Below are 25,125 nucleotides of genomic sequence, written 5' to 3'. Positions count from 1 at the left end.
ATCAAGACATTGGTATTATATTAAATTTAGGAGACATCTGCATTCCATTAGGTTAGAACACTATTTAATTTTGTTTAAATTAGCAAGCATAGAATTAAAAAGATAAAAACTATATATATATATTAAATATAAAATAAATAAATAAATAAATAAAGCAATACCTAACTCACTCATTGCATATTAGTGTATGCCAACATGTAGAGGTAAGGTTTATCTCCTTAGTGAGTCTAGTAGTAGCAGTATGGATCTCGAACTTATTAAGAAGCTCGACGATATTATGGGACAACTAGGTATCTTAGCTCAACAAGTCAGGGATACTCAGGATAATCAATGGGTGACCGATGAACGACTATATAGGGTAGAAAGATCCCGAGAGCACACTGCTCCTCAAAATAATCACCGCCTCGACCTTGAGCGTGGTGAATCTCCCACTCCTTTACCTCGTCAACACTTTCAAGGGAATGAGCGAGATCCTGATGAACAGTACCTTCGAAGCATAAAAATTGATGCTCCGATGTTTGGTGGTCGTCTAGATCCGCAGCACTTCTTGGACTAGATCAAAGACATGGACCGTTACTTTAAATGGTATGATATGTCGGAAGTCCGTAAAGTCAGATTTGCTGCCATAAAATTAATTGGGAAAGCAAATCAATACTGGACCAACGTTGAGACTCTTCGAGATATTAGGGGTGAGATTCCAATTGAAACTTGGGTTGACATGAAAAATGAACTAAAACGTAAATATCTCCCACCTTCTTATTACCCTAAATTTCTAGATAGATGGAACCGACTTACCCAAGGGAGTAAGTCAGCTAAGGATTACGTTGCGGCCTTTGATGAATTGCTTGTTAGGTGTAGCGTTATCGAATCAGAAACCCCTATGCAAATCTTGTTCAGATTTAGGGCTGGCCTACGTGAAGAATTGAGAAGCGAACTTTTTACCCGTAATATTGATACTTTGGAAAATGCCTACAACTTAGTTCAAGACTTAGAGGAGTCTAGACCTAACCACAACTCAAGAAATTTTGAAACAAAACCACAAAATCCATAAATCCTCCACAGGTCCTCACCAATCCAAAACTACCGATCAATCTTTTAACTGATCTACCCCTAGCCCTTCACAATTCAGGGTAGAATACAAGGGTAAGAGCGTCAAGAATGACTTTTCTAAGGTTAATCCTCGGGTCAAATGCTACAAGTGTCAAGGCTATGAACATGTTGCTGCAAATTGCGCGAGCCCGTATAAAATAAGTTTAATTGAGGAACACTTCGAAGAAGACTCCGAACAAGATTTTGATGGATATGTTCACAATGTAGACGGTGAAGAAGGAGATTTTGAGGATAAAGAGGAAGAAAATACCCTAGGATGCTTGAGGCACATAGACTCCACCAAGTTACATGTTGTTAGATGTGCCCTCTCTCAACCTAAATTCAATGATGATTGGAGGCGCAGCTCCATTTTCCACACGTTCACGAAAATTAGAGGTAAAAATTGTAAAGTAATTGTGGATAGTGGCAGCTGTATAAATGCCGTGTCTTCCATCATTATTTTAAAACTAAACCTGAGAGCGGTTTCCCATCCTAATCCTTACAAGGTTTCGTGGATCAATTCAACCACGTTGGAAATAAAAGAGCATTGTTTGGTTCCAATTGAATTCATGACTTATAAGGATAATTTATGGTGTTATGTATTGACCATGGATGTGGGCCAAATTATCCTTGGAAGACCTTGGCTATTTGATAATGATGTGCATATTTATGGTCGTTCAAATATCTACATGTTTGAATACGAGGGTAAGAAAATCAAGATTCTTCCATCGTAGCCTAGATGTGGTAAGATGGAAAAGAAGTCTGATCCCATCCACTCGAACAATTGAAGGCGAGATGAGTAAAAGAACTCCTATTCTGATTCTTGCTGTTCGAGAAATTTTGAATGAGCCTAGTGAATTGATTCCTTTTGAAGCCACTGCTGTGATTGAGGAATTCTCGGATGTCTTTCCAGAGGATCTCCCGGATGAATTGCCACCAATGAGAGATATTCAACATGCTATCGATTTCGTCCCGGGTGCATCTCTTCTTAACTTGCCTCATTACAGACTTAACTCAACTGAACACGCTGAACTCAAACGGCAAGTTGACGAGTTATTGAGAAAAGGCTTTCTGAAGGAAAGCCTAAGTCCTTGCGCAGTTCCTGCATTGTTAACGCCAAAGAAAGATGGAACCCGGTGCATGTGCGTCGACATCCGTGCTATTAATCAAATAACGGTAAAATACCGTTTCCCCATTCCTCGTTTGGATGACATGCTGGATATGATGACAGGGGCCACGATCTTTTCAAAGATAGATTTAAAAAGTGGCTATCACCAAATTCGTATACGCCCTGGCGATGAATGGAAGACTGCGTTTAAAACAAAAGATGGGTTATATGAATGGACAGTTATGCCTTTTGGCTTGACTAATGCTCCGAGTACTTTCATGAGAGTGATGACTCAAATATTACGACATTTTATGGGACAATTTTTAGTCATATATTTTGATGACATCCTTATCTATAGTCGATCTCGGGAGCAACATATAGATCATCTTCGTCAAGTCTACGCTGTCTTGAGGAGAAAGCAACTGTATGCAAACCCTAAGAAATGTACATTTCTGACAAACAAAGTTGTTTTCTTGGGTTTCATTGTTTCATCTGAAGGAGTGTTTGCTGACCCTGATAAGGTCAAAGCTGTTAAAGAATGACCTGAACCTCGTACCATAAGAGACGTGAGAAGCTTTCATAGACTTGCTACCCTCTATCATCGGTTCATCAAAGGGTTTAGTACCATTATGGCTCCCATAACAGAATGCCTCAAGAAAGTTGAATTTAAGTGGTCAGCAAGTGCTACTAAAGCTTTCACTGAAATCAAAAAAGAAAATGGTCGAAGCCCCTGTCATGCGACTCTCTGATTTTACTAAAGTTTTTGAGGTCACTTGTGACGCTTCTGGAGTTGGTATAGGAGGATTCCTGAGCCAAGAGGGCCATTCGATTGCCTACTTTAGTGAAAAGTTGAATGAAACTAGAACGATATACCACTTACGATAAGGAATTTTATGCTGTGGTTCATTCTCTTCGCCACTGGAGACATTATTTGCTTCCTCAAGAATTCATAATCTTCTCTGACCATGAAGCTCTTCGCTACCTTAACTCTCAGAAGAAGCTTAATGCTAGACATGACAGGTGGGTCGAATTTCTCCAGGACTATACGTACACCTTGCGACACAAGTTTGGAACAGACAATAAAGCGGCTGATGCACTAAGTCGTCGTATGATTCTTCTTTCAAGGATGAACGCAGAATAATAGGATTTGATAAAATCAAAACTGAATATGAATCATGTCCGGATTTTCATTAAGTTTACAATTTATTAAGCGATGGAGCGACTCAAGAAATAGATGGTTTCATCTTGCAGGATGGCTATCTATTTAAGTCTTGAAGGTTATGCATTCCCAGCACCTCGTTAAGGGAATTTTTAATTTGGGAATTGCATGCTGGGGGTTTAGCTGGACATTTTGGGCACGCAAAAACTATTGAAGCTACGAAATATCGATTTTTTCTGGCCAAGCTTAAAGAGAGATGTTATAAGACTTATCAGTCGATGTCATGCATGTCAACTCGCTAAGCAGCGAAAGCAAAATACAGGATTGTACACGCCTTTACCTGTTTCTAATTGCCCCTAGTAAGATGTTAGTATGGACTTCGTACTTAGACTTCCAAAGACTACCTGAAAGCATGATTCCGTTCTTGTGGTGGTGGATCGATTTTCAAAGATGGCCCACTTTATACCCTATTCCCGAACTTTTGACGTCTCTCGAGTTGCTAAAATCTATTTTAACGAAATTGTTAAGTTGCACGGGCTACCAAAAACTATTGTATCAGATAGGGATGTAAAATTCACTAGCTATTTTTTGGAAAACTCTATGACATAAGATGGGAACTAAGCTTCAGTATTCAACTGCTTGCCACCCACAAACTGACGAGAAAACTGAAGTAGTCAATAGGAGCTTAGGTAACTTACTAAGAACTCTTATCGGCGAGAATCTAAGGGACTGGGTTCAAAAACTGCCAACTGCTGAATTTGCATATAATAATTCTGTTAATAGATCCATAGGTCTGAGTCCAACTGAGGTAGTATATGGTTACAAACCTAGACAACCTATAGATCTCATTCCTATGTCCCATTATCATAGGTTGTGTGAGTCTGTATCTGCATTCGCATCACATATTCATGACTTGCATAAAGAAATTAGTAACATAATTGCTTAAAATAATACTAATTATAAAATTCGAGCTGATCTAAGAAAGAGATTCAAATAATTTAATGTTGGAGACTTTGTGATGGTCCGGATACGTCCGGAACAATTTCCACCTGGAACTGTCAAAAAGTTGCATGCACGAAGTGCCGGACTTTTTAAAATTCTCAAGAAAATTAATGATAATGCTTATGTTCTAGATCTCCCTAGTGATTTCAGCATCAGTTTTACTTTTAATATTGAGGATCTAGTAGCTTATAAAGGTCCAGATTTTACTCCAGATAACCCACTAGATACTGAGCCTACCCATGAGCCTCTTTATAAGAGACCCTTTTTACCTCCACTTCCCAATATTCCACCTAACACAGCAGATGAAATTGATAAAATTTTAGATGATGAAATTATTGTAACTAGAGAAGGTGGATCCCAACGGTATCTAGTACGTTGGAAAGGACGGCCTACACCTGATGACACATGGTTTGATCGTCACAATTTGGAGGTGCATCACCCTGATACCTTAGAGTAGTATGAGAGCAGCAGAGCAGCACACTCGACGGAGTCGACTTCTCTCCCACCCGGGGAGAATGATGCGGGCATCACTGATAGGACACGATGGCGTGTGTACCAGCGCAGGGGGCACCGACAGTTAATGATCCCTCCTATAGAGATCTGGTTCTGATTTTGATTTATTTAGTGTTTCTTTTATTTATTTCTTATGTAGGGTGTTTTTTGCTTAATTTCATTGTAGGTTTAGACTCGTTATATTTTCTTTGGAACTTAATGAAAGTTTATGTGATTTATTTTTTAGAGAATTTTGGTGTGAAACTATTTGTTAGGGTGGAGGTGTGAAACATTCCTTCGCTTCTTGTTTCTCCGCCATATTTTGCATCACCATCACCCATCGGAGAGTACTAAACCCCGTCTCTCCCCTTTTTATAATCGGCCAGAGAGGTCCTCCTCCAATGGCGGCGTCTGACTTCTTCGGCGGGATAAACGACATACGTCTCAAGCCTCGCCTTCTTCGTTCTCTGGTGAGAGATCGCCTCCCCGGCGCCGACGAGAAGCACCCTTTTCCGAACCTATCGGAGCTTTCCTCTATTCTCGCCTCAATCAAAACCCACGGCTTTCTCTCGGAGGATATCCCTGACCCGCCCAATGAGAAGTTGGCCGAGGCGTGGCGGTCTGCCTTCGACGCCTGGGTTGATCGCGTCCTCTCGCTTGTCTCCAGTGCAATGGTAGTTGATTTTTTTTTTAAATCATATATAGAGTGTCTTTTAGTTTTCTGAGTATGATTTTGACCTAGGAAAATTTGAAATAGGTAGAAAAATATCTCCTTTCTTGAGTTTTTTCTTCTCTTATTTTGCATCCCTTGATAAATGCAAGACTCGACCTTTCAGCTGGGTTTTGACCTTGCTATTCTCATATGTTCATGTGCGAAGAAAAAAAAAGAGTTTTAAGATGACTCGGGAAATTTTATATGTTTGACAATTGATATTTGTTCGGAAAAGGACAGGTGAATTGCTTTCTAGAGTTTCTTGTGGAAATTATGCCATGTATATGCTGTCTAACACCTGAGCAAGGAGATTTTATTGCGAATATTCACTTGTATGCTCTTTGTTATGTTTTGTTCAACTTCTTTAGAGTAAAAGATTTATGCCATCTTTTGTGATCTTTTGTCATTTTAAATGATCTAGCCAGACAAATGTTGGGCGGGCACTTGTTTACTAGGCGTGACCATTGCAGAGTGCAGCACTGATCGTCTGGCAGCATCATATTCTCTTTGGTTTGAGAGACTTCTGCCAATTATTCAGGTTATTTATATTGACTGTTGTGCTTTAGATGCTCTCTTTCAGTGGAATCTTCTTGCTAGATTGTTTTTCATGTTTCCTCAGAGTCTCAAATCAAATGTATAGGTTATATTAATTTCCGGGGTCCCATGCCTATCTATGCTATATAGTTATCTCCCTGTTCTGGGAAGAATGAATGCTTCTTAGAGGCATCTCCCATTGGCTTCTGTTGTAATCTTTTTTTTCCAAAACCACAAGAAGAATGCTTGTATGAATTATATGATGTTGAATATTTGGTTCCTTACTGCCTCATGGAGGTTTAAGTTCTTTAAGGTGCATATCATCTGTTACTTTTTATAATCCCCCTTTTATAAACACTAGAGAACTGGTATTTTTGTTATATGTAGCCCTATATGCTAAAAGGTCAACTTATATTTTTAGGGCACTCCCTTGACTCCACTACATCAAAAGTATTAATCTTCAGGTAAATTGTCCTTAGAAAGGGAGATTTAGGGGCATGCATTCTCTTCTTAACTTTCTTCTATGATCATGACTATAAATATAGTTCCAAGGGGCTATACTTCTTACGCTTCTCCAATGGGAGGAAAGATTAGGGATTCCCTTAGCTGCGGACTTTGGGATCTTGAGAGTAGACCATTCTTATCCAGGAGCTAGAGACTAAACATCACTAACATTCTTTCTTGGTACGTCAACTGCTACGAAGTATGGATACAGATATAGATAAGGGATAATGGTTGCAACACAATATAGAACACCATACGATAGATGTTGAAAGTAAGGATGGAATATGCTTAGGATACATAGCTCATACATGCATATTTATCATAATCAAATTGGACATTTGACTCGGTAAGAGCTTGTGTCTTAAAGCTTCAACCCATGGGTTACCCAATTGGACTATCGATTTATCTAAAATAATTTAATATTTAAAAAATGTATACATAGTTCTAACTAATTCTAAAAACCCAAAAAGTATCTATAAAAGTAATATAATCATAGGTCTTCTATTGTTTAACCTTTTTTTGACTAATCCTTACATGTATAAATACATCAAAAGCAAGCTACATATCAATCAATTTCTGAATAATAAAACAATAGTATGTTACTAACTAAACATATTCCACACATAATTGTAGTTGTTAACAAGAAATGAGATAAAGGCTACTTCATTTGATAAAATTGATGTTCACAAAATTTCAAAACATAGTAGAATTTAGCTGTCTCGAAGGCTATGGCTTATAATAGAACTATATCATATTAGATCTATCAACTATCATTCGGTTAACTTATTGAGTGCTCCTATTCCATTTAATCCAATTCGTGCAAATCTCTAAATAGGTAATTTGGTTGCTATTATCTATCTCATCAAAAACTTGATATCAGAATTGAGATCGACTGATAGAAAAAACGATATGTATCAATCGTATCAGCCGTCATTAGACTTAATCAAACGGCCCAGCCCGCCCATGCCTAGCTCGACCCAGCCCAGTTTGGACCAGGCTAAGCCCGGCCCAGACCTGGTTTAGGCCCGGCTTGGCCTGAGCCCGAACTACCCATGGGCAGCACGGGCTATCCTTTGCTCGCCCGATTCGGCCCGGAAGTCTGCTCGTTTGGCCTGCCCGTTTTGCTATAGTGAAAACCAATGAAAATTTTGGTTTGGTCGTACCGTTTTACAAGTTTTTTAAGCACACCTTTAAAATTTTTTAATTTATTATTATATTTTTAAATGGAGGAACATAAATATTTTTTTTTTTAAAAAAGCTAACAGGTAAAAAATTTCTAAGAATAGCTAAAAGGTGGGTTAGGTCGAGTCGGCCTGGCTAGCTCGCTCGATCTCTTACGAGTTGACAGGCGGTAACTAGCTAGACTATTCTAGCCCGACCTGGATTTGGCTTAGCCTGAGTGATTAGTGGGTTGGGCTGTAAACAAATACTTAAGCCCGGTTGGCTCGAAATGCTCAACCTAAACTCGACCTGGCCAGCACGATGATCATGTTTAGTCGTCGTATCGGATTGGATTATTTTTAATTACTTAAAATTCTAAATAAATTTAAAAAAGCACAAGAATTTTTTAAATTTAGAAAAATATTAAAAATAAAAAATAAAAATTTATCAATATGAAGCCTAAAAATTAAAAAAAAAACACACTCAAAACCATAATGAATTTCGATTTGAAATTGACAAATTTGTATATTTGTAAATTATTATTGCAGAACAACAGTGAAGAGGGAGATTGCTTTCTCATTGTTGTTCTACAATAGTAAAAATAGAGGAGTTAAAGAGTGGATGAGAGAGAAAAGAGAAAAGAAAAGAAAAGAAAAGAAAATGCTCACTTGAGTTTATTAGAGTGCAGAGTAGCTAGAGGGCTCACTGGATTGGTCATCGGATGAACTTGGTAAAGTGTGAGAGGTAGGAGAGTGTGTGTGAGAGATATGATAAAAGTTGAAAACTTGAAAAGAAGGCAACTAATGATATCGATTACTCATGCCTCTTAGGATAGATATATTTTAGATTCAACTTGAATTAAAAAAAAATAGTTTTGGCTAATATGATCAAGACAGATCAACCAATACGGTCACGACAGATTGGCCAATACGGTCGTGATAGATCGGCCAATACGGTCGAGACAAATCAGTCGATACGGCCAAAACTAGCCGATCCTGATCAAAACTAATCACTAGATTGGTTTCTAGTCAGGATCGAAATTGGTCATGGTCGATCCAACTAGAGATTGGCTGATTTTGGGACCATGGTTAAATGTATTCCCAAAAGCTTTTAATACATTTACATTCTCCACTCTAATTCTACTAAGATTATCTTGCTCATCTCTATGATAAGAATCAAATTCACTGTGTTGATTGCTATTCTCTATTATCATCTAAGATAGAATATTTACAATTTTGTTTAATTTTAGGACTAAATTACCCTTAGGGTAAATAATAATTAAATGTTAGGACTGTTAGGTACTTTTGTATAAATTCTGAACTCATTGGTTCAACAATGCTCGGTCACTAGGGCATCGATTAAAGCTTTGGGTTTTACTGGGTCGACTCCTTTTCCAGTTTTATAGTGGAATGGGCATGATTCACTCGTTTATTAGTCCAATCACCTAGTTTGGTCTGATTCTAATAACTATGTATACATGTAAATATTTATGTCTACACATATATATCGGTGTACTTATGTACTTGCATTTTCTTAATTGAGGAAGTAAAAATTCATAACAAACAGTCTAATATTTACTAAGATGTAAGATAAATAAGCATTTAATCTATAAATCATAAGTAATTGACCAATGCAATATGATTTCCTGATATAGATCATTACATGGGCAGGCAAACTAACTCTTTTCACAAAGAGAACCTTCTAGATTTGATAAGAAATGAAAGGTAATAGTCTCCTTCAATTTAACTCGGCTAAAGGAGGCACCATTCTCACAGAGGACTGACAATACGGTCCATATGTGGCCCAACCACATTCTTGGTTTGCATATACCATATGCAGCGTGAGCTGGCAGCCATCATGAATGCCGTTTAAAACACTGGATTCTCAATAGAATAGCAGCTTGGATGAGCTGTGCTACTTCATGCTTCAGCATTAACTTTGATACAGGATTTAGAAGATTAACAGAGAGATGCCACCATACTGTCCATCTTATCTAGAAAATTTGACATGTTTTGACATCTATATATCAGTATATTTGATCCATGATGCAATATTCTTGCTGAAATCTTTTTATTATATTGCAAATAGTGTTGTGCAATATTTGAGGTGCCTTGTATTAACGATAATTTGTTTTCTATTAGCAGCTGCCATCCAGTACCTATTATGTAAAAGTGGCTTCTTGTGCTTCCTTTGCTGATCTTTTCACAAGGTTTGTTGAATATGGTACATTAAAGATTTTTCTGTACTAGAAATAATATTTCTCAATATTAAATTAATGCTCACAATAATAGTTGTGTGGTTGAGCCATCTGCCAGAACCCTCTTCGATATTCTTTTATGAGCATCTCCAACCGGGCTCCAAAACTCCAAATTTGGAGCCCGGTGGAGCTCCAACCGAGCTTTAAATGGGGCTAAAAATTTGGAGCCATGAATAGTGGGGCTCCAAATTTGGAGCCCCACCGTGAAAATGGAGCCGGGCTCCATTTGTCATATCAACTTTTTGAAAATGCCAAAATTGCCCAATAAGTGTTATATTCAATAATTTTAATTCCATTTGTATCCTTTGTTAAATAATTTAGTTAGTTAAACTGAGTATATAATTAGTTTTACTAATCGATTTTTAATAAAAATAATACCATTAGAAAGGTCTCATTGAGACCTTTAAAATGAGTCTAATATTAAATTATTTTTGAATTAATTTTAATTTTAATTTTTTTATTATTTATAAAAATGAGTCTAATATTAAATTATTTCGATGCGATTAATTAAAAAATTAGTAATTTAAAATTAATTCTAAAACTATTGAATATTATCTTATTTTAAAGATCTCGATGAGAGTTTTCTAACCATATATTTTTTAATAAAAAATAATAATGCTAAGATGATCTATTAAGCAATTTAAAATAGTTAATATAATAATATATATCATATTATTATTATAATATATATGGAGCCCGGTGCATTGGAGTGCACCGGCTCTTGCTCCATTTTTGGCTCCATATTTGGAGCCCAAAGGCTCCAAATATGGAGCAAGCATTGGAGATGCTCTAATATGTGCTAATTAACAAATTTATTTAACTTATGAAAATGCTGATTCAATCCTGCACCTTATACCAATCCTTTTCCTGATTTTTGGGTTGAACTAAGTTAACATACAGTATGCAGGGGATTTCCAACTTAGGTGGCAACAGAGCATAACTTTCTCTAATATTGTGAGACAAGATACTATTAATGATGAGATGATTAGAGTGATTTGTCTATATTAAGTAAACTCATGCTTTTAATTCTGAAAATAATTTAGATATATATGAATTGTATAAATTGGCAAACTAATGCATATCAGTCTGATGGTTCTTGGTATTCATAATTGTTTAACCTTATGTATGTTTTGTTTGACTAGTTTTCAGTCAATAGTTTGGCGTATTTCATGATTGAACATATTCTATATTTTGCATGTACAACCAAGAAGTTGTAGATATCGAAACATACTCTTATAGTTGTATGATATTGGCTCCTTGTTAATGAGCCACTCCTTTTCAGCATGAATTTTCAGTTTTTGTCACTTTCGGAAAATTTCTGTCTTCCTTAAAAGACAAAACATTGATATCTTTTCAGTTCTTAGACTTATTTCTTAACTTATTATTTCCTCTTCTTTCAGTTTGTTACTAACATGTTCATTTCTAGACAAGATTATGTACCACGTTGGTGTTTGTCACCCAAATTTTTTGAAGATCTATATGAAATTAATGCTATTGGAATTCCATTAGACAAGAAATTTTGGCAGCAATGGTTTGTTTGGTACATTGTTTAGGTTGTACCAATCACGTAAGGCAGTCACAGTGTAATGCCCCCGCCCGGTATAGGCACGTGCACGCTCACATGCTCACATGGTATGCGGGGCTCACGCGGCAGGATGGGCAGGGCCCATCACGCACAGATATACTCCTGTGCACATATAATCATGACGTCATCAAATAAAATATGTTAACATATCCATGTTCACATAATCTATTACCAAATAAATCCACACTCAACATAATCCATCTCAGAGGTCAATCATACTATCAACCAAATAAACCTGTTAGCATATGAATGCCCAAGTCCACAACAACCATATTAGACAGTTATATAATCTGGCATGACCTACACAAGCCACGACAAACCATCAAGATACAACTAAAATAATTAATACAAGAGAACACTATGATTTGACCTATATTATACAAATCGTCTAATACAAAGGAGTACAAATATCAAATACTGGTACAACTCAATTTTTATATAAACTATCATCTATACCGTCTCGCATTTATAGCTCACTTCATTATCGCTTTAAAATATCTCCTCAAGATATCTCAAGTCGCTATCATGTACACATATCTGAGAGGGTTAAAAAAGAAATAAAAAGAGTCATGAGCAAAAGGCACAGTGAATAAACCTTATCTCGAATCAGTGATACTAAACAGAGAGTAAATCATGTACTGGATAATATGAATCAGAAAGAGCATCATGTCATGAATGAGTATATGAATGTACCCTCAATAATATATAAATGACAAGTAGATAACATATCATAACTGATAAAAGTATATAATCCTCGACAATAAATAAACAGATCACTATGTCATACTATCATCATAACTCTCTCTCAAATATGACACATGATGCATGCCGACTATGACCATGCTATTATACCAAATGCAACCATATATGATGTATATTGATCACTCGATAATTAGGTAATTAGATGATAATAAAATCATATACATTTTTCAATATCTCAGTCATCAATGTCAGCTCTATATGTCATCATCATACTAGACCACTGTATATAGTCAACACCTAGTACTCAGAGCATACTCTACCACCCGCAAGTAGTATCTCAAATATAATCATATCTTACCACCCGCTAGAGTGTCAACATCCATCCAAAATGGGCACCCTTCTAGCTGATAGAAACCTCATGAGGATAACTCGCCATATATGCCCTAGCAAACGACATGTGTCCGAATGTCTGCTGGTCACACAGACTAACGACCTCAGACGTAAGGTCACAGGATTGCGACTATGTCGAGTGATCAATCATTCACCAAGCGCGTCCTAGCCCTCGGGCCCACTCGGGTATCCTCATGCTTTCTATCAACTATCCTATCAATCACATTTTATGTTGTCGTTCTAAATGACATATCATATGTATATAACTAGTACGATAACAAGTCAATGCATAACAGGAATTTAGATGGAACAAGAATCAAGATAAAAATGATGCAATGTAGCCTCCAACCATTTAGTCAACACATGCATACTCATGCTACAGATCAACTGGACATAAAATTATAACAGTATAATTATCTCCAATCATCTCTATATATCACCAGCATACTCATATCACAGATCAATCTAATCAAATGCATGATATAATATGCTTGATTGAAATCATCTCTAGATAAGGTCATATAATCATACTAGAGGCTAAAACATGCATGTACATAATATATAATATATCATAATTTGAGAAAGACGTGTAGGGGATAAGATTACTCATAGTTTGATCAGAAAACACAAACCACGTATCCCTCACATCTGTCAATCGAGTGCCAACTCATCACCAGTTGGGTCTATAGAGTCTCAAATAAGGGGTTTCAGATCTGAAAATGTTTAGGTAAATATAAAGTTAGTTATTTATCCAATTAAGATTTATTTGTGTAACATATGATGATTTATTAGGTTTAGAATTTCTTCTTTGTTCTTATTAAATGATTTGATTTATATCATATATTTAATTGTAATAATATTAATATGTTAATATTCTAATTTTAGATTTATTTATAAAATCTTAGTTTGCTAATTATATATTAAGTATATAATAGTTAATCTCTTTTGATAACAAAAAAAATAAAAGAGCTACATATACAATAATACAATTTAAAATACAAGTACATATATTATATAATTATACTTTAATTATTTTGTGACTACTACTCTTACTAAACCAATTAAGAATTGCATATAAAATAATCTTTACTTAATCATATAATATAAACATTAAGTAAGCCTACTATTCTATTACATGCATAATAATGTATAATAAGTTGTATATATATATAATAAAAATATATGAAGTTAAAGGTATATTTATATACAAATATCTATAATTATAATTAACTGAATTACACTAATCACACTTATCTAATAACCATGTTATTAAATATATATATATATACTCTTGAAAAATTTTAAATATCTTAAAAAACTTATTTAGATTAATTAAATAAAATAAGTAATTTAGATAGGTGTTGCTGGAGAAGAGGTAAAATTACGGGAGGAAGAAGTAGAGGAAAAGAAAAAGAAGAAAAAGAAGAGAAGGGAAGGGACGGAGGCTCACTTCGGCGGCGGCGACGACAGTGGTAGGCTGGCGTCGATAAGAGAATAAGAGAAAGAGAGAGCTCGAGAGAGAGAGAGGTGATTGGGAGAGAGAGAGAGAGAGAACAAGAGTCTTAGAGAGAGAGAGAGAGAGAGAGAGTTATAGAGAGAGACGGTGAGGGGAGTTGCGGCGGCGGTAGGCCGGCGTTGGCAAGAGAGAGAGAGAGTGAGTGAGTAAGACCGAAAGAGAGAGAGAGAGGTGATTGGGAGAGAGAACGAGAGTCCTAGAGAGAGACGGTGAGGGGGGGGGGGGTCCGGCGGCAGTAGGCCCGGTGTCGGCAAGAGAGAGAGAGATAGAGTGCGTAAGACCATAAGAGAGAGAAATGGAGGAAGAGAAATTTAGAGGGAGAGAGAGAGAGGCGATGGCTGCGGCGGCCCCGGCGCCGCCGCAGCCAGCTGGCCCGGCCTTGTTGGCCGGGCCGGCGATTGTGGGCGCGATCATTGCGCGCCCACAACCTGCATGGCATGAGCTCGTGCCATGCAACACTAATTTAATTCATTATTATTATTATTATTTTCTTTTCTTTCTTTTTCTTTTTGTCTATTTTTTTAATACATTTAATTTAATTGATATATTATTATTATTATTATGATTATTTATTGCTATTATTATTACTATTTATTTATTTATTTATTTTTATTTGGGTTATTACACACAGTACATACATTACACCACTGTATTATGCCAAATTTTAGCTGCCATATCAGTACCATATTCTAATGCAATATTTCTACAGGGAATGATAAATTGATGGTGCTACTTTTTTATGCTTATTTTTTTAAATATTATATTCCCAGGTATTCTTTCTTGTGATCAGGTTGGCTGGTCTTTTGTATTTGAAGAAAGATACGACGTCTCTTGCTGGGAGGCTTGTCCAACCAGTGCTCCAGTTGCTAAATGAGAATGGTCAAGTGGCTATATGGGTTTGTTTCGTTTCTCAAGAAACTTTCTTTATGTTGCTTCCTGGTTGTTACTGACTACAACTTTAAGAATCTTATTGTTTATCCATCCAGGAAGGAGCAGTTGATTTATTATGTGTGCTTATGAAATTTTATCCATCATCTATCAATCGGTACTATGACAATGTGAGATTGCTTTTCGGCCCTCATTTTGTTCTTGCTGAAAGTAACTCTACCATTTCATTTGTCTGTCTTTTTTTAATGCATTCTGTTGCAATATTTTGTGCACTTTTATGTGATTGACATTTACAAAAGAAAAGTGCTACAACCCTCAGATTTTAAAAAATATTTTATTTTATCCTCTTTGATTGAACTTTTCTCAAGAATCTTAATGCAATTTTAACTTTGTTGACTGCAAATGTCATGGTATTGAGTTGTCTGTGAGGTGGAATCTTCAGATGAGCAAGAGTCATTAAATGTTAAAAAGTGTAAATGCATCTTAGAAGCAACATATAAGTTATAAAATTTTAAACTAAGTAGAATTAAGATAATATCTGCCTGTGTACTAACATAACCTGGAAAATATAATCAGGTAAGGTCCTGTCTTTCTTGCTTTACTTTGCTAGTTAAACTTAAGTAGAAGTATACCAATGGCAAGAACTTTAGGATTCAATACCTTCTTTGGCCTTTGTTCTCTATTCAATCGCCCTCAAGATGTTTAAGATCATAATGGCCACAGATGATTAATTCTGCATTTTCTTTCTATATCTTCTCATGAAGATACTGGGGCAAATATAACCCTGCAAATCAGGAAGCATGGATATTTTCATGTTCTGTGTGTCAGTGTTGGTAGCAGATAAAATAGTTGTCATGTATTTCAAAGACGCATATCAGATACTTATTTGAAGTACTTGAGTTTTAAAATAAAGAAAAATGGGGAACAGCTAATACTTCTTCAATATTTTCAATAGCCATGCAGTGGAATTGGTGATTTATCTGACCTTTCATAGTATTTAATAATTTGATCTGGATGTTCATGTGAAAATGATAAATATTACAAATTTTGTTAACCTTTGACTTTATTTAAGACTAAAATGAGACGCTAACTCAATATAAATACATGGCAGGTTGAATTTGGTCTTTCATCAAAAGTTATGTACACAAAATGCAATGTGCATATATCAAAGGTAAGGTGAAGAGATTCCTTTAACTTGAGCACCACTCTTATTTATTTGTTGATTGAAATATGAAGCAGACAAGCTCTTGGCTATGTGCTCATCTCCATCTTTCTTTGTTAGCATATTATTTTTTAAAGAGAATGATGGTATATTCTGTTATTGCTTCAGAAATTTGCCAGAAGTTTGGCACTACTACCTCAGGTGAGAGGTGATGAAGATAGTTGGTCCTTGATGATGCAAAAGATACTGATATTTATAGTTATGCTTCTTAATGATGCTTTCGAGGGACTAGAGGAAGGTAATCATGCTGGATAAATTTTGGTGTATTCAATATTCTCTCTTCTTCTAGTCTTCTTGGGGTTTAACAGTTAGTAACACTTGTGCACTGCAGAAAATAAACGTTCTGAGGTTATGAAGTTATTAGTTCCCCCAGGAAAAGACCCCCCTCCACTATTTGGAGGTCAGTTAAGGTATGGAGAAGAACCTGACCATGCAACCAGAAGCCTTCATGGGTCTGTTGTCCCAATGGTGTCTACTCTTATTTATTGCTGTTGTGATATGCTGACAAACCCTTACCCTGTTCAGGTTGGTCATTTATCTATTTTATTTTATGTCAGAGATTGTCCAATCGTATACTTTATTGAAATATTGTGGATACCTACAGAATACCTATTATTGGTCTTTGGTCTTCTGGATGCTACTAATTTAACTTTTACATGTCTATTGGCCAATAGGTAACTGTTCCTGTTCGCCCTTTGCTTGCTTTGGTAGGAAGGGTCCTCTTGTTAGATGGTTCCTTGCACACAGCCCTATTGCCTTTCACAACCTCCATGCATCAAGAACTTCTCTGTTCAGTACTTCCTTCATTTCATATGGACTGCTTGGATCTTTTGATTGCAATTATTAAAGGGTTGAAGAGGTGAGATGATTAATCTTCTAGTGGGACCAAACACTGTGATTCTATGTTGACATACTTATCTTCTTCTTTCCATGATACTGTAGAACTAGTTTTCTCTCCTTCATATTTTCTTTTTGTGAAGGTCTGCTTATTGATTATTTGAGTTATTCATATTGAATAGTCTTTTTGTACCTACTCTTTCTCCAAAAGTATTTTGGGACTTCGTATTTTGATGTTGTGTTGAACAGTTTATGTTGACCTATCAATCCTAACCTTCTTGTCAACTTTGGTTTAATCTTGATTATGTAGTTGTGTAGTGTGTAGTATAGTTTGACATACTTAAGCATATTCTCATTATGTTTCTCATTTTCCTGCAGCCAACTCTTACCTCATGCTGCTAATGTTGTGCAACTCCTAAGAGAATACTTTAAGAGAGCTAAATTGCCCTCCCTGAGGGTTAAAGTCTATTCTGTCGTTCAGTTATTGCTGATCTCAATGGGTGTTGGTAGGTTATTCTTTTTCCTATTTGTCTTATTTTTCTTATTTATCTTTAAAATGTGTTTAGTTGCTGGGAAGTAGAAAAAGAAAGTGAAAATTTTATAGTAATCTATCACTTTTAAGTGTTTGGATGAAAAAAATGTAGTAATTGAATTTCATCACTTTCTTAAAGGTCATGTTTGGTTGTCAAGAAGTGGGGGAAGTAAAGTGGTCTCAAGAAGTAGAAGTTCTTAGGGAACTTACTTCCCAACAAAAACTTACCACTTTCTATTGTTTGGTGAGACCAAAAAGTGTAAGATTGAAACTTAGAGTTTCTTACTTTTTATTGTTTGGTTGAGGGCAGTAAAAACTGAAAGTAGACTTTCTCACTTTTTGGTGTTTAGTTTGAAAACAAGAAAATTGAAAGTAAGGAGATATTAATGAGAAAATATCTTAAAACTAAAAATGATGATTCGAATAAAAGGAAAAAGGACAATGATTTTGGGCTAAATGTAAATATGAAGTACTTGAGAGAAAATGACAAGTAAATGTACTTTAGAAATAAAAAGTTCTTTAGGAAAATGTAGATCTGACCATGGTTCCTAGTTTTGGCCGATCCGAAGTAGGATCGGTCGAAACAGATAGGGATCGGGGCCGATCCCGATCTCGGGCCGAAACCAATCTATTGATTGGTTTTGGTTGGGTATCGGACGGATTGACCGATACCCGATTTGTTTCGGGTCGGGATTGACCGTATTGGCCGATCCCGCTCGAGACGAGCATGGGTAAGAGAGAAAGAAAGGGGAAAGAGAGAGAGAAAGAGAGGGAGCAAGAGAGGGAAAGAGAGGGGGGAAGAGAGAGAGGGAAAGAGAGAGAAAGAGAGAGAAAGAGAGAGGGAAAGAGAGAAAGAGATGGAGCAAGAGAGAGGGAAAGAGAGGGAAAAAGAGAGGGAGAGAGAGAGAGAGAGGGAGAAAGAGAGTTTGTGGGTTGCAGCAGTAAGAGGGAGAGGGAAGAAGAGAGGGGGAAGAGAAGAGAGACGCGGAGAAAAAAATAAAAATTAAAAAACTATGTTAAAGAGGGAAAGAGATGGTAGTCGGTGAGGGAGAGGGAGGGTTTTTTAAAGGGAGAGAGTTAGTAGGAGAGAGAGAGTTAGTGGAAGAGAGAGTTAATTAGGGAGAGAGTTTGATAAGAGAGAGTTAGAGAGATAGAGTTTGATAAGAGAGAGTGAGAGAGAATTAATGGGAGAGTAAGAATTATTTTTAATTTGTGTGGGAGAGAGAGTGAGTAGTAGAAAGGGAGAGAAATAGAAATTGAGAACATAATATTTATTTTTTAGTTTTTAGACTTTATATATGAATAATTTTTATTTATATCTTATTATTTTTCTAAAAAATTAAGAATTTTTCTGTATTTTAAAAATTATTTTAAAATACAGGCCGATACTGCCGATACGACCGATACGTATCGTTTTTTCAGACGCCCGATTTCGATCCCGATTCGGATACTTGGAATCTTGGATCTGACATTAGAATCATCATTATTTGTAGAAAGAAAAAGGACAATGATTAGGGTGCACCTTTGTGGATCTAAAATATTTTAGGAAAAGTGTTTATACATCTAAAATGATGAGTAATACATGTCAAGTAATAAAAGAAAAAAAAGTTACTTTAAAAAATGTCAGAAGTACCATGATTCTATTTAAATTTTTTTTAATGATGATAGCTAATTAAAATAAAATTTTAGTCAAATATTACTTGCAATTAACAGTAGTATGATTCTTTCCTATCTTTTTTGATGGATTTTATTCTTGAAGAGGAAGATGAAGAGATTATAAATTAGGAAAGTGGTGGCTTAAGATGGGGAACTTAATGATCAGGGAATTAGAGTTAGGAAGTGTGACTCCCCTGCTCAAGAGAGAAACTAGATTTGGCTAAAATTATAGAAGTCCGTTAATTTAGGGAAAGTTAGAAAAATCACTTCCTTACCCACTTCTTGCTGTTAAACAATAGAAAGTGGGGTAATTTTTGAAACTATCCACTTCCCGTCCCTTCTTTGCAACTAAACATGTCCACTGATGGCTCATTTCACTTCATCTTGTAAACACGGGAGAGTGACTTTTCACATTTTTATTTTTTTTGTATGTCATCATTAATTATTACAATTATTCACTTTCATCAAAATCTTTCAATTTTTATCAAACATTGTAAGTCATGGTGATTTACTAGAAGTGACTTCACTAGAAACTTTTACCACTTTATTTTGCCATTTTTTATCAACCAAACACGCTCTAAAGGAAATTATTACCCAGCTAAACATTTAGATTGCTAGCGTCTTGTTGTCATTAGTGACATGGAAAAGTGTAATTCAAGGATGCTATCGATTATGCCAAAAAGAAAAAAAGGAAAAGGAAAGAAAAAAGAGAAGAAATGAGGAAATAAAGAAGTACAAGACAATATTCCGTGCCATTTGTTGGCATTAGATGTTACCATAGTTTGCTTAAAATGTTGGTGTGATAGCTGACTTCATGCTTGAAATGCATCCTTGGTAGCCGTGCTTTCTCAAGCCAGATATGGAATGATATGAATTGTAGCTAAGCAATGCACACTTTTTTGAATGAAATCTTAGAAAGTTCTAATGGACTTCCTACATTAAAAATAGATTCTATTATTCTTGTCAACCACCTGAACCTCTGGTCACCATAGTTATGTTTTCCAATTATAGCCTGTGCCTCTAATTTTGCCAAATTTAGAGGACATTGTCATTTCACTCTAAATCGTTGTTCAGGACTATTGTTATGGTGCTTCAGAAAGTCTGTAATTTTGTATATTTGTCCTTCAATTCACATTCTTGTATATGAATACGGCAATTTCCTTTATCCTCTATTATGTCATCATGCCAATTGGTATGAATAGATATGGATCAGGCAAAGTAGCAACATTGATACTCTATTATGGCTGTCCACCCATGTCTACTCATGCTGCTAAAATAAAACATATTCTTTAAACAAACCCAATTTGGAGTCTTTTCCATATCTTTTGATTGATTTTTAGTGCTTGACCGATACAAATTACACTTCAAATTTAGAAATCAAAGGAACTTTTTAGTTTTCACAAAGTTATTTGCCCTAAAATGGGAAAATTTATGAGACTAGAATCTAATTTTATGTGTTTAGTGCTTAAGGACATTAAATTAGCCCCTAAAACCTATTTTAAGGCCTATAGAGGTTTATAGATTTTTCTTTGGGCATGCCAAAGTTATCTAGTTCGCACACGCCGGTTTGGCATGGCATGTGCCAACAATACGTAATGTGCTGAGCCAAGAACGACATGCCTCTGGCACAACAATCCTTGCATCTATGGATATTCCATCGTGCTATGTATCTCGGATATTTTTATTTTCCTCGTATCTCTCTCCTCATGTATCTCTCTTTGCACTTAAATTGTTTTGTTACTAATTCATAGGGTTGGGCTCTTGACCAGGGATGGCTTTATATGTAGCTCAAGAAATAATGATCAATGTCTCTGCTGATCTGGATGATGGTTTTGGAAGCGATTCAAAGTCTCCGAGTACATACTCACTAAAAGTAGTAAATGAGGCATCACTGCAGAGGTGCTCTAGGAAGAGGAAGCGTGTTTCCTCATCACAGATACAAAATGGTGTTAATCTTGAAACAATGGCTGTTAGCAGAAAACCAACAACTCCACTATCTGTCAAGATAGCTGCACTGAATGCATTGGAAACTCTTTTAACTGTGGTATGGTTAAAATTCAAATATTTTTCATCCTTCCTTTACATCATTGTAGCTAGCGTCTTATGTAATTCTTGATGGTTCTTCGTAGGACATGTTTGTGAAGACACTAATTTGTTTTAATTTCTCCTCATGCCCTAACATTATTTAGATGCAACATTGGTATAATCTTGCACAGCCAGAAATTTTGAGTTATTCATTGTTACATTGGACTTTATTCTTCCTTCTGCGCTTTGTTGCATGAATTTAGTTTCTTTTGAGGCGGTGAAAACAATTGACTCATTTCTTATTGCTCAGGGTGGGTCCTTAAAGCTGGAAAGAGGGAGGTCAGATGTGGACCTCCTTTTGATAAATGTTGCAACTAATGCCTTTGATGCGGGTTGGAGCTATGATAGAAAATCTGCCATTTCAGAGGAACCAGCTGTCTCCCAAGTAGATTTTCAGCTTGCAGCATTACAGGCCCTACTAGCATCTCTGCTCTCATCCTCTGATCATCACGGCCCTTATTTATCACAAGGCCTTGAGCTTTTTCGTAGAGGTAACACTAGTAGCACACATCTATAAGTTTTTAAATTTTCACTGGGATAAAGGATGAATGAAAAGCCAACAGATTAATTGCAACAGTCCAAGATATGCTTAAAACATGTTTCCTCTTTTATCAAATAGATTTGCATTTCTGAAACTGACATGCACAGATAAATAGTAAAGTATATCCATTTCTTAAGTGTTGCCCTTTTTGGAATGAAGGGATCATATTCTTGTTACTTATTTTTCTTTTCAGGTATTATATTTTGTGAAGTAGTTCATGCTTTTTGGCTACATGGGAACTAGCTTCAGTTGTGCTTAGATTGCTGAGGGTAATAGGTGTATAGTACCTTGCATAAGCGTTCAACTATCTAGGGCCACCTATCCTTGCTGTGCATTACATTTCAGTTAGGTCTTACTCCAGAACCTTGAAACCTGTGTCTATCTTTTAAACTATACATTTGTATAAGCACAAAACGTTTATTTCCACCTCTGTTGCATTCCTAAGGTCCCCAAGAAAGGGAGGCATCTTCCTCATGTTTGGATTTTTCTCTTAAAAATCATGCGATGGAGTTATATATTTGTCTTCTTGTTTCAGAAAATTATTGGTGATATGTCTTGGAGGAAGTACTAATTGCATCTTTAACATTTAGACAATCAAAAGCACGAATTTTCCTATTTCAAGTATGAATGCATGCACATAATTACTTGAGCTGGGAGATGGCAGCACAGTTGCAATTCCATCACCTTTTATGAGATGGAAAGTCCTGCTCATGATTAATAGATTCTGATATTTTCTTGAAGTCTAGAATTCAATCTTCTGCAGATTGCTTCTTAAATAAACTACTTTTGCTAGACCAGTTCCTAGTTTCTATTGTAAATTGTTTGCTATTTTTACTTATACAGGTAAATTAGAAACTGGAACACAGCTTGCAGCATTTTCTGCACATGCATTATTGGCTTTGGATGTTCTTATCCATCCTCGGGCCCTCTCACTAATGGACTTGCCTAATGCCAAGAGCCATACATCTGTTGAAGGATTCATCAATAAAGTCCCAGAGGGTACAGTCTTTGGCAATCAGAAACCTTACTTGATCCCCCCTTTAAGTGCTGACCTGGGAGCCACAGATGATGCTGAGGATGATTTTATGTACTTTTTGGACCCTGGTGAAGAGGATCAAACTGTTGGTAGCTTAACGAAGAATTCCAAGGCAGGAAGGCATGCAGGAGCTGACATGCTCAAGGATCATGATGAAGTAGGAGGCACTGAGCAGCCTTTGGACAATGATGATGTGGAAATGCCATCTCCAAGCATTGAGGGAAAAGAAAATATCGTCAAGTTGAATAAGCTGGAGAACACCAATTCAGCTGCTGCTGCAGCAGTTTGTGAGGATGAGATGGTGCATAACTTGGTCACAAACAATCCGAGCGGTCTCAGCAATAAGATTGATACATCCAAAGGCCTAGATGATGGTGATTTTCCTTCTAAGTCGGTAACTTCAGCTGAAGATGCCATTCCATCACTCAATACGTCTGACTTTAAAGATGGTTCAGGATATGCTTCAAAAAGCTCTACTGCCTTCAGCCAGGGAAAGGTGCATGATTCTGACTCTGAGTCACTGGATTCATTACCAGATATCGTTGTTGGTGAACCAGATTCAGATTCAGATTAGATATTTTATCAAATTTTTGTGCTAGTAGCAATGTAGATAATTAAACCTGACACTTTGTATCGTTAATTTTGCAGGCTTGGTATTAATTCTGTTTGTTTTGGCAAATTATTTATACATCTGAGTTGAGCCTTATTTTTTTTTGGAGATGTAAATCATTCTATTAGTGAATAAATCTACACACCTACAACCTGGGCATTCAGAGTCAGAAATGTCATCACCTTACAACAGGATAGAAATATTTATTTGGGGTACTTGAACGTTGGCTGTTTCAAAAGGAAAAGAGCTCCTCCATGGAGAGTTGGCTTTTGGCTTGTAAATAATCAAAAAATATGATAGATAATATGATGAATTTATGGCAAAAGGACGCTTACAAGCTTATCTTGGGCAAGTTAGTAGGCTCTATTCCTGATGGGTTTGAGGTTTGGCTGAAATGGATCATTTTGGTCGAAAGCGATTCATTTTGAATCCAGGTTAGATAGATTTTAGCCATGATCTGTCTGACAGCCATCTGAAACTGGTAACTTCAAGTACTCCACTAACTTTGGATAGTTTTCGATCAATCTGGATCAAATCCATGAAAAAATAGAAACAAACAAAGGGGTAGTATATGAGTAGAAATTCTCAGTAGTTACAATTTTTAGATTTTCATTAACCCTATGTCGTTTTGAAGCTAAAATTACTATGATACATATATACATATACTGAATGATGTTCTAAGATTGTACCCACCGGTAATCTGTTTGGTTCGACAAACTACGAAGAAGACTAAATTGGGAGAGTTTACTCTTCCTGCCAGCATTGACATCTTGCTGCCCACAATTTTTATCCATCATGATCGAGAATTATGGGGCGAAGATTCTGAAGAGTTCAACCCAGAGAGGTTTTCGGAAGGCATTTCCAAGGCGTCGAAAGTAGTTCCGAATGAATGCATTGCTTGGGCCAGAGTTTTGCTATCATTGAAGCAAAGATGGCTTTGGCTTCTATTCTCCAAAATTTCTCTTTTCAGCTATCTCCTTCGTATGCTCATGCTCCTTATACTGTTATAACTGTGCAGCCACAATATGGAGCTCATATTATTCTGCACCAGCTTGAAGACAATTGTTAAGAGAGTAAAACTAGTATTGAATATGTTATCTTCTTCATGGAAAAAGCATTTCGTTAGTGCTGTTCGACCATTATCGAGGATAGAAGTAAGTGTGTTCACGAATAATTATTTGAGCTTTATTTTCTTCACTGTGAGAAATGTAGTAGTTTTTAAGTATTACAGAATCTATATACTTATCAGAGAATAGTATTGTCATCATTTCGAGTCCAAAAAACTAGTGAAATACCACTTACATAATTAAAGCAATTTACATAGCAAAACCATTTCTACCAATATATGATTCTCAGTTGAAAAATTCTCAAAATATTTGTACCAAATTATACCAACCGCTCTTCAATATCTAAAAAACTAGAGTTACTTGTATTGCGAAACAGCTAACCAGGAAGTCTCATAACTAAAGTTATTAGTTACTAAGTTCTTTCAAAAGACTAAGATATT

General features: G+C 36.1%; 1 protein-coding gene across 1 annotated transcript; it reads left to right on the top strand.

The window, feature by feature from the left end:
* Positions 1–5,095: 5,095 nt before the first annotated feature.
* On the top strand, positions 5,096–23,687 carry LOC140782734 (uncharacterized). Its single transcript, XM_073129466.1, has 13 exons — positions 5,096–5,524; positions 5,984–6,100; positions 9,906–9,970; positions 15,002–15,107; positions 15,198–15,269; positions 16,211–16,270; positions 16,430–16,559; positions 16,653–16,846; positions 16,996–17,180; positions 17,537–17,664; positions 21,116–21,390; positions 21,682–21,922; positions 22,816–23,687. Exons 1-13 carry the CDS (start codon positions 5,252–5,254, stop codon positions 23,580–23,582), a joined length of 2,613 nt encoding a protein of 870 aa, XP_072985567.1. The 5' UTR covers positions 5,096–5,251; the 3' UTR covers positions 23,583–23,687.
* Positions 23,688–25,125: the final 1,438 nt, after the last annotated feature.

This window comes from Typha latifolia, chromosome 2, assembly GCF_019914945.1.
Source record: "Typha latifolia isolate L0001 chromosome 2, TyphaL0001v2, whole genome shotgun sequence".
Classification (NCBI taxonomy): Eukaryota; Viridiplantae; Streptophyta; class Magnoliopsida; order Poales; family Typhaceae; genus Typha; species Typha latifolia.
Note: the sequence above shows the minus strand (reverse complement) of the source record. Positions and strands in the feature narration are given on the sequence as shown.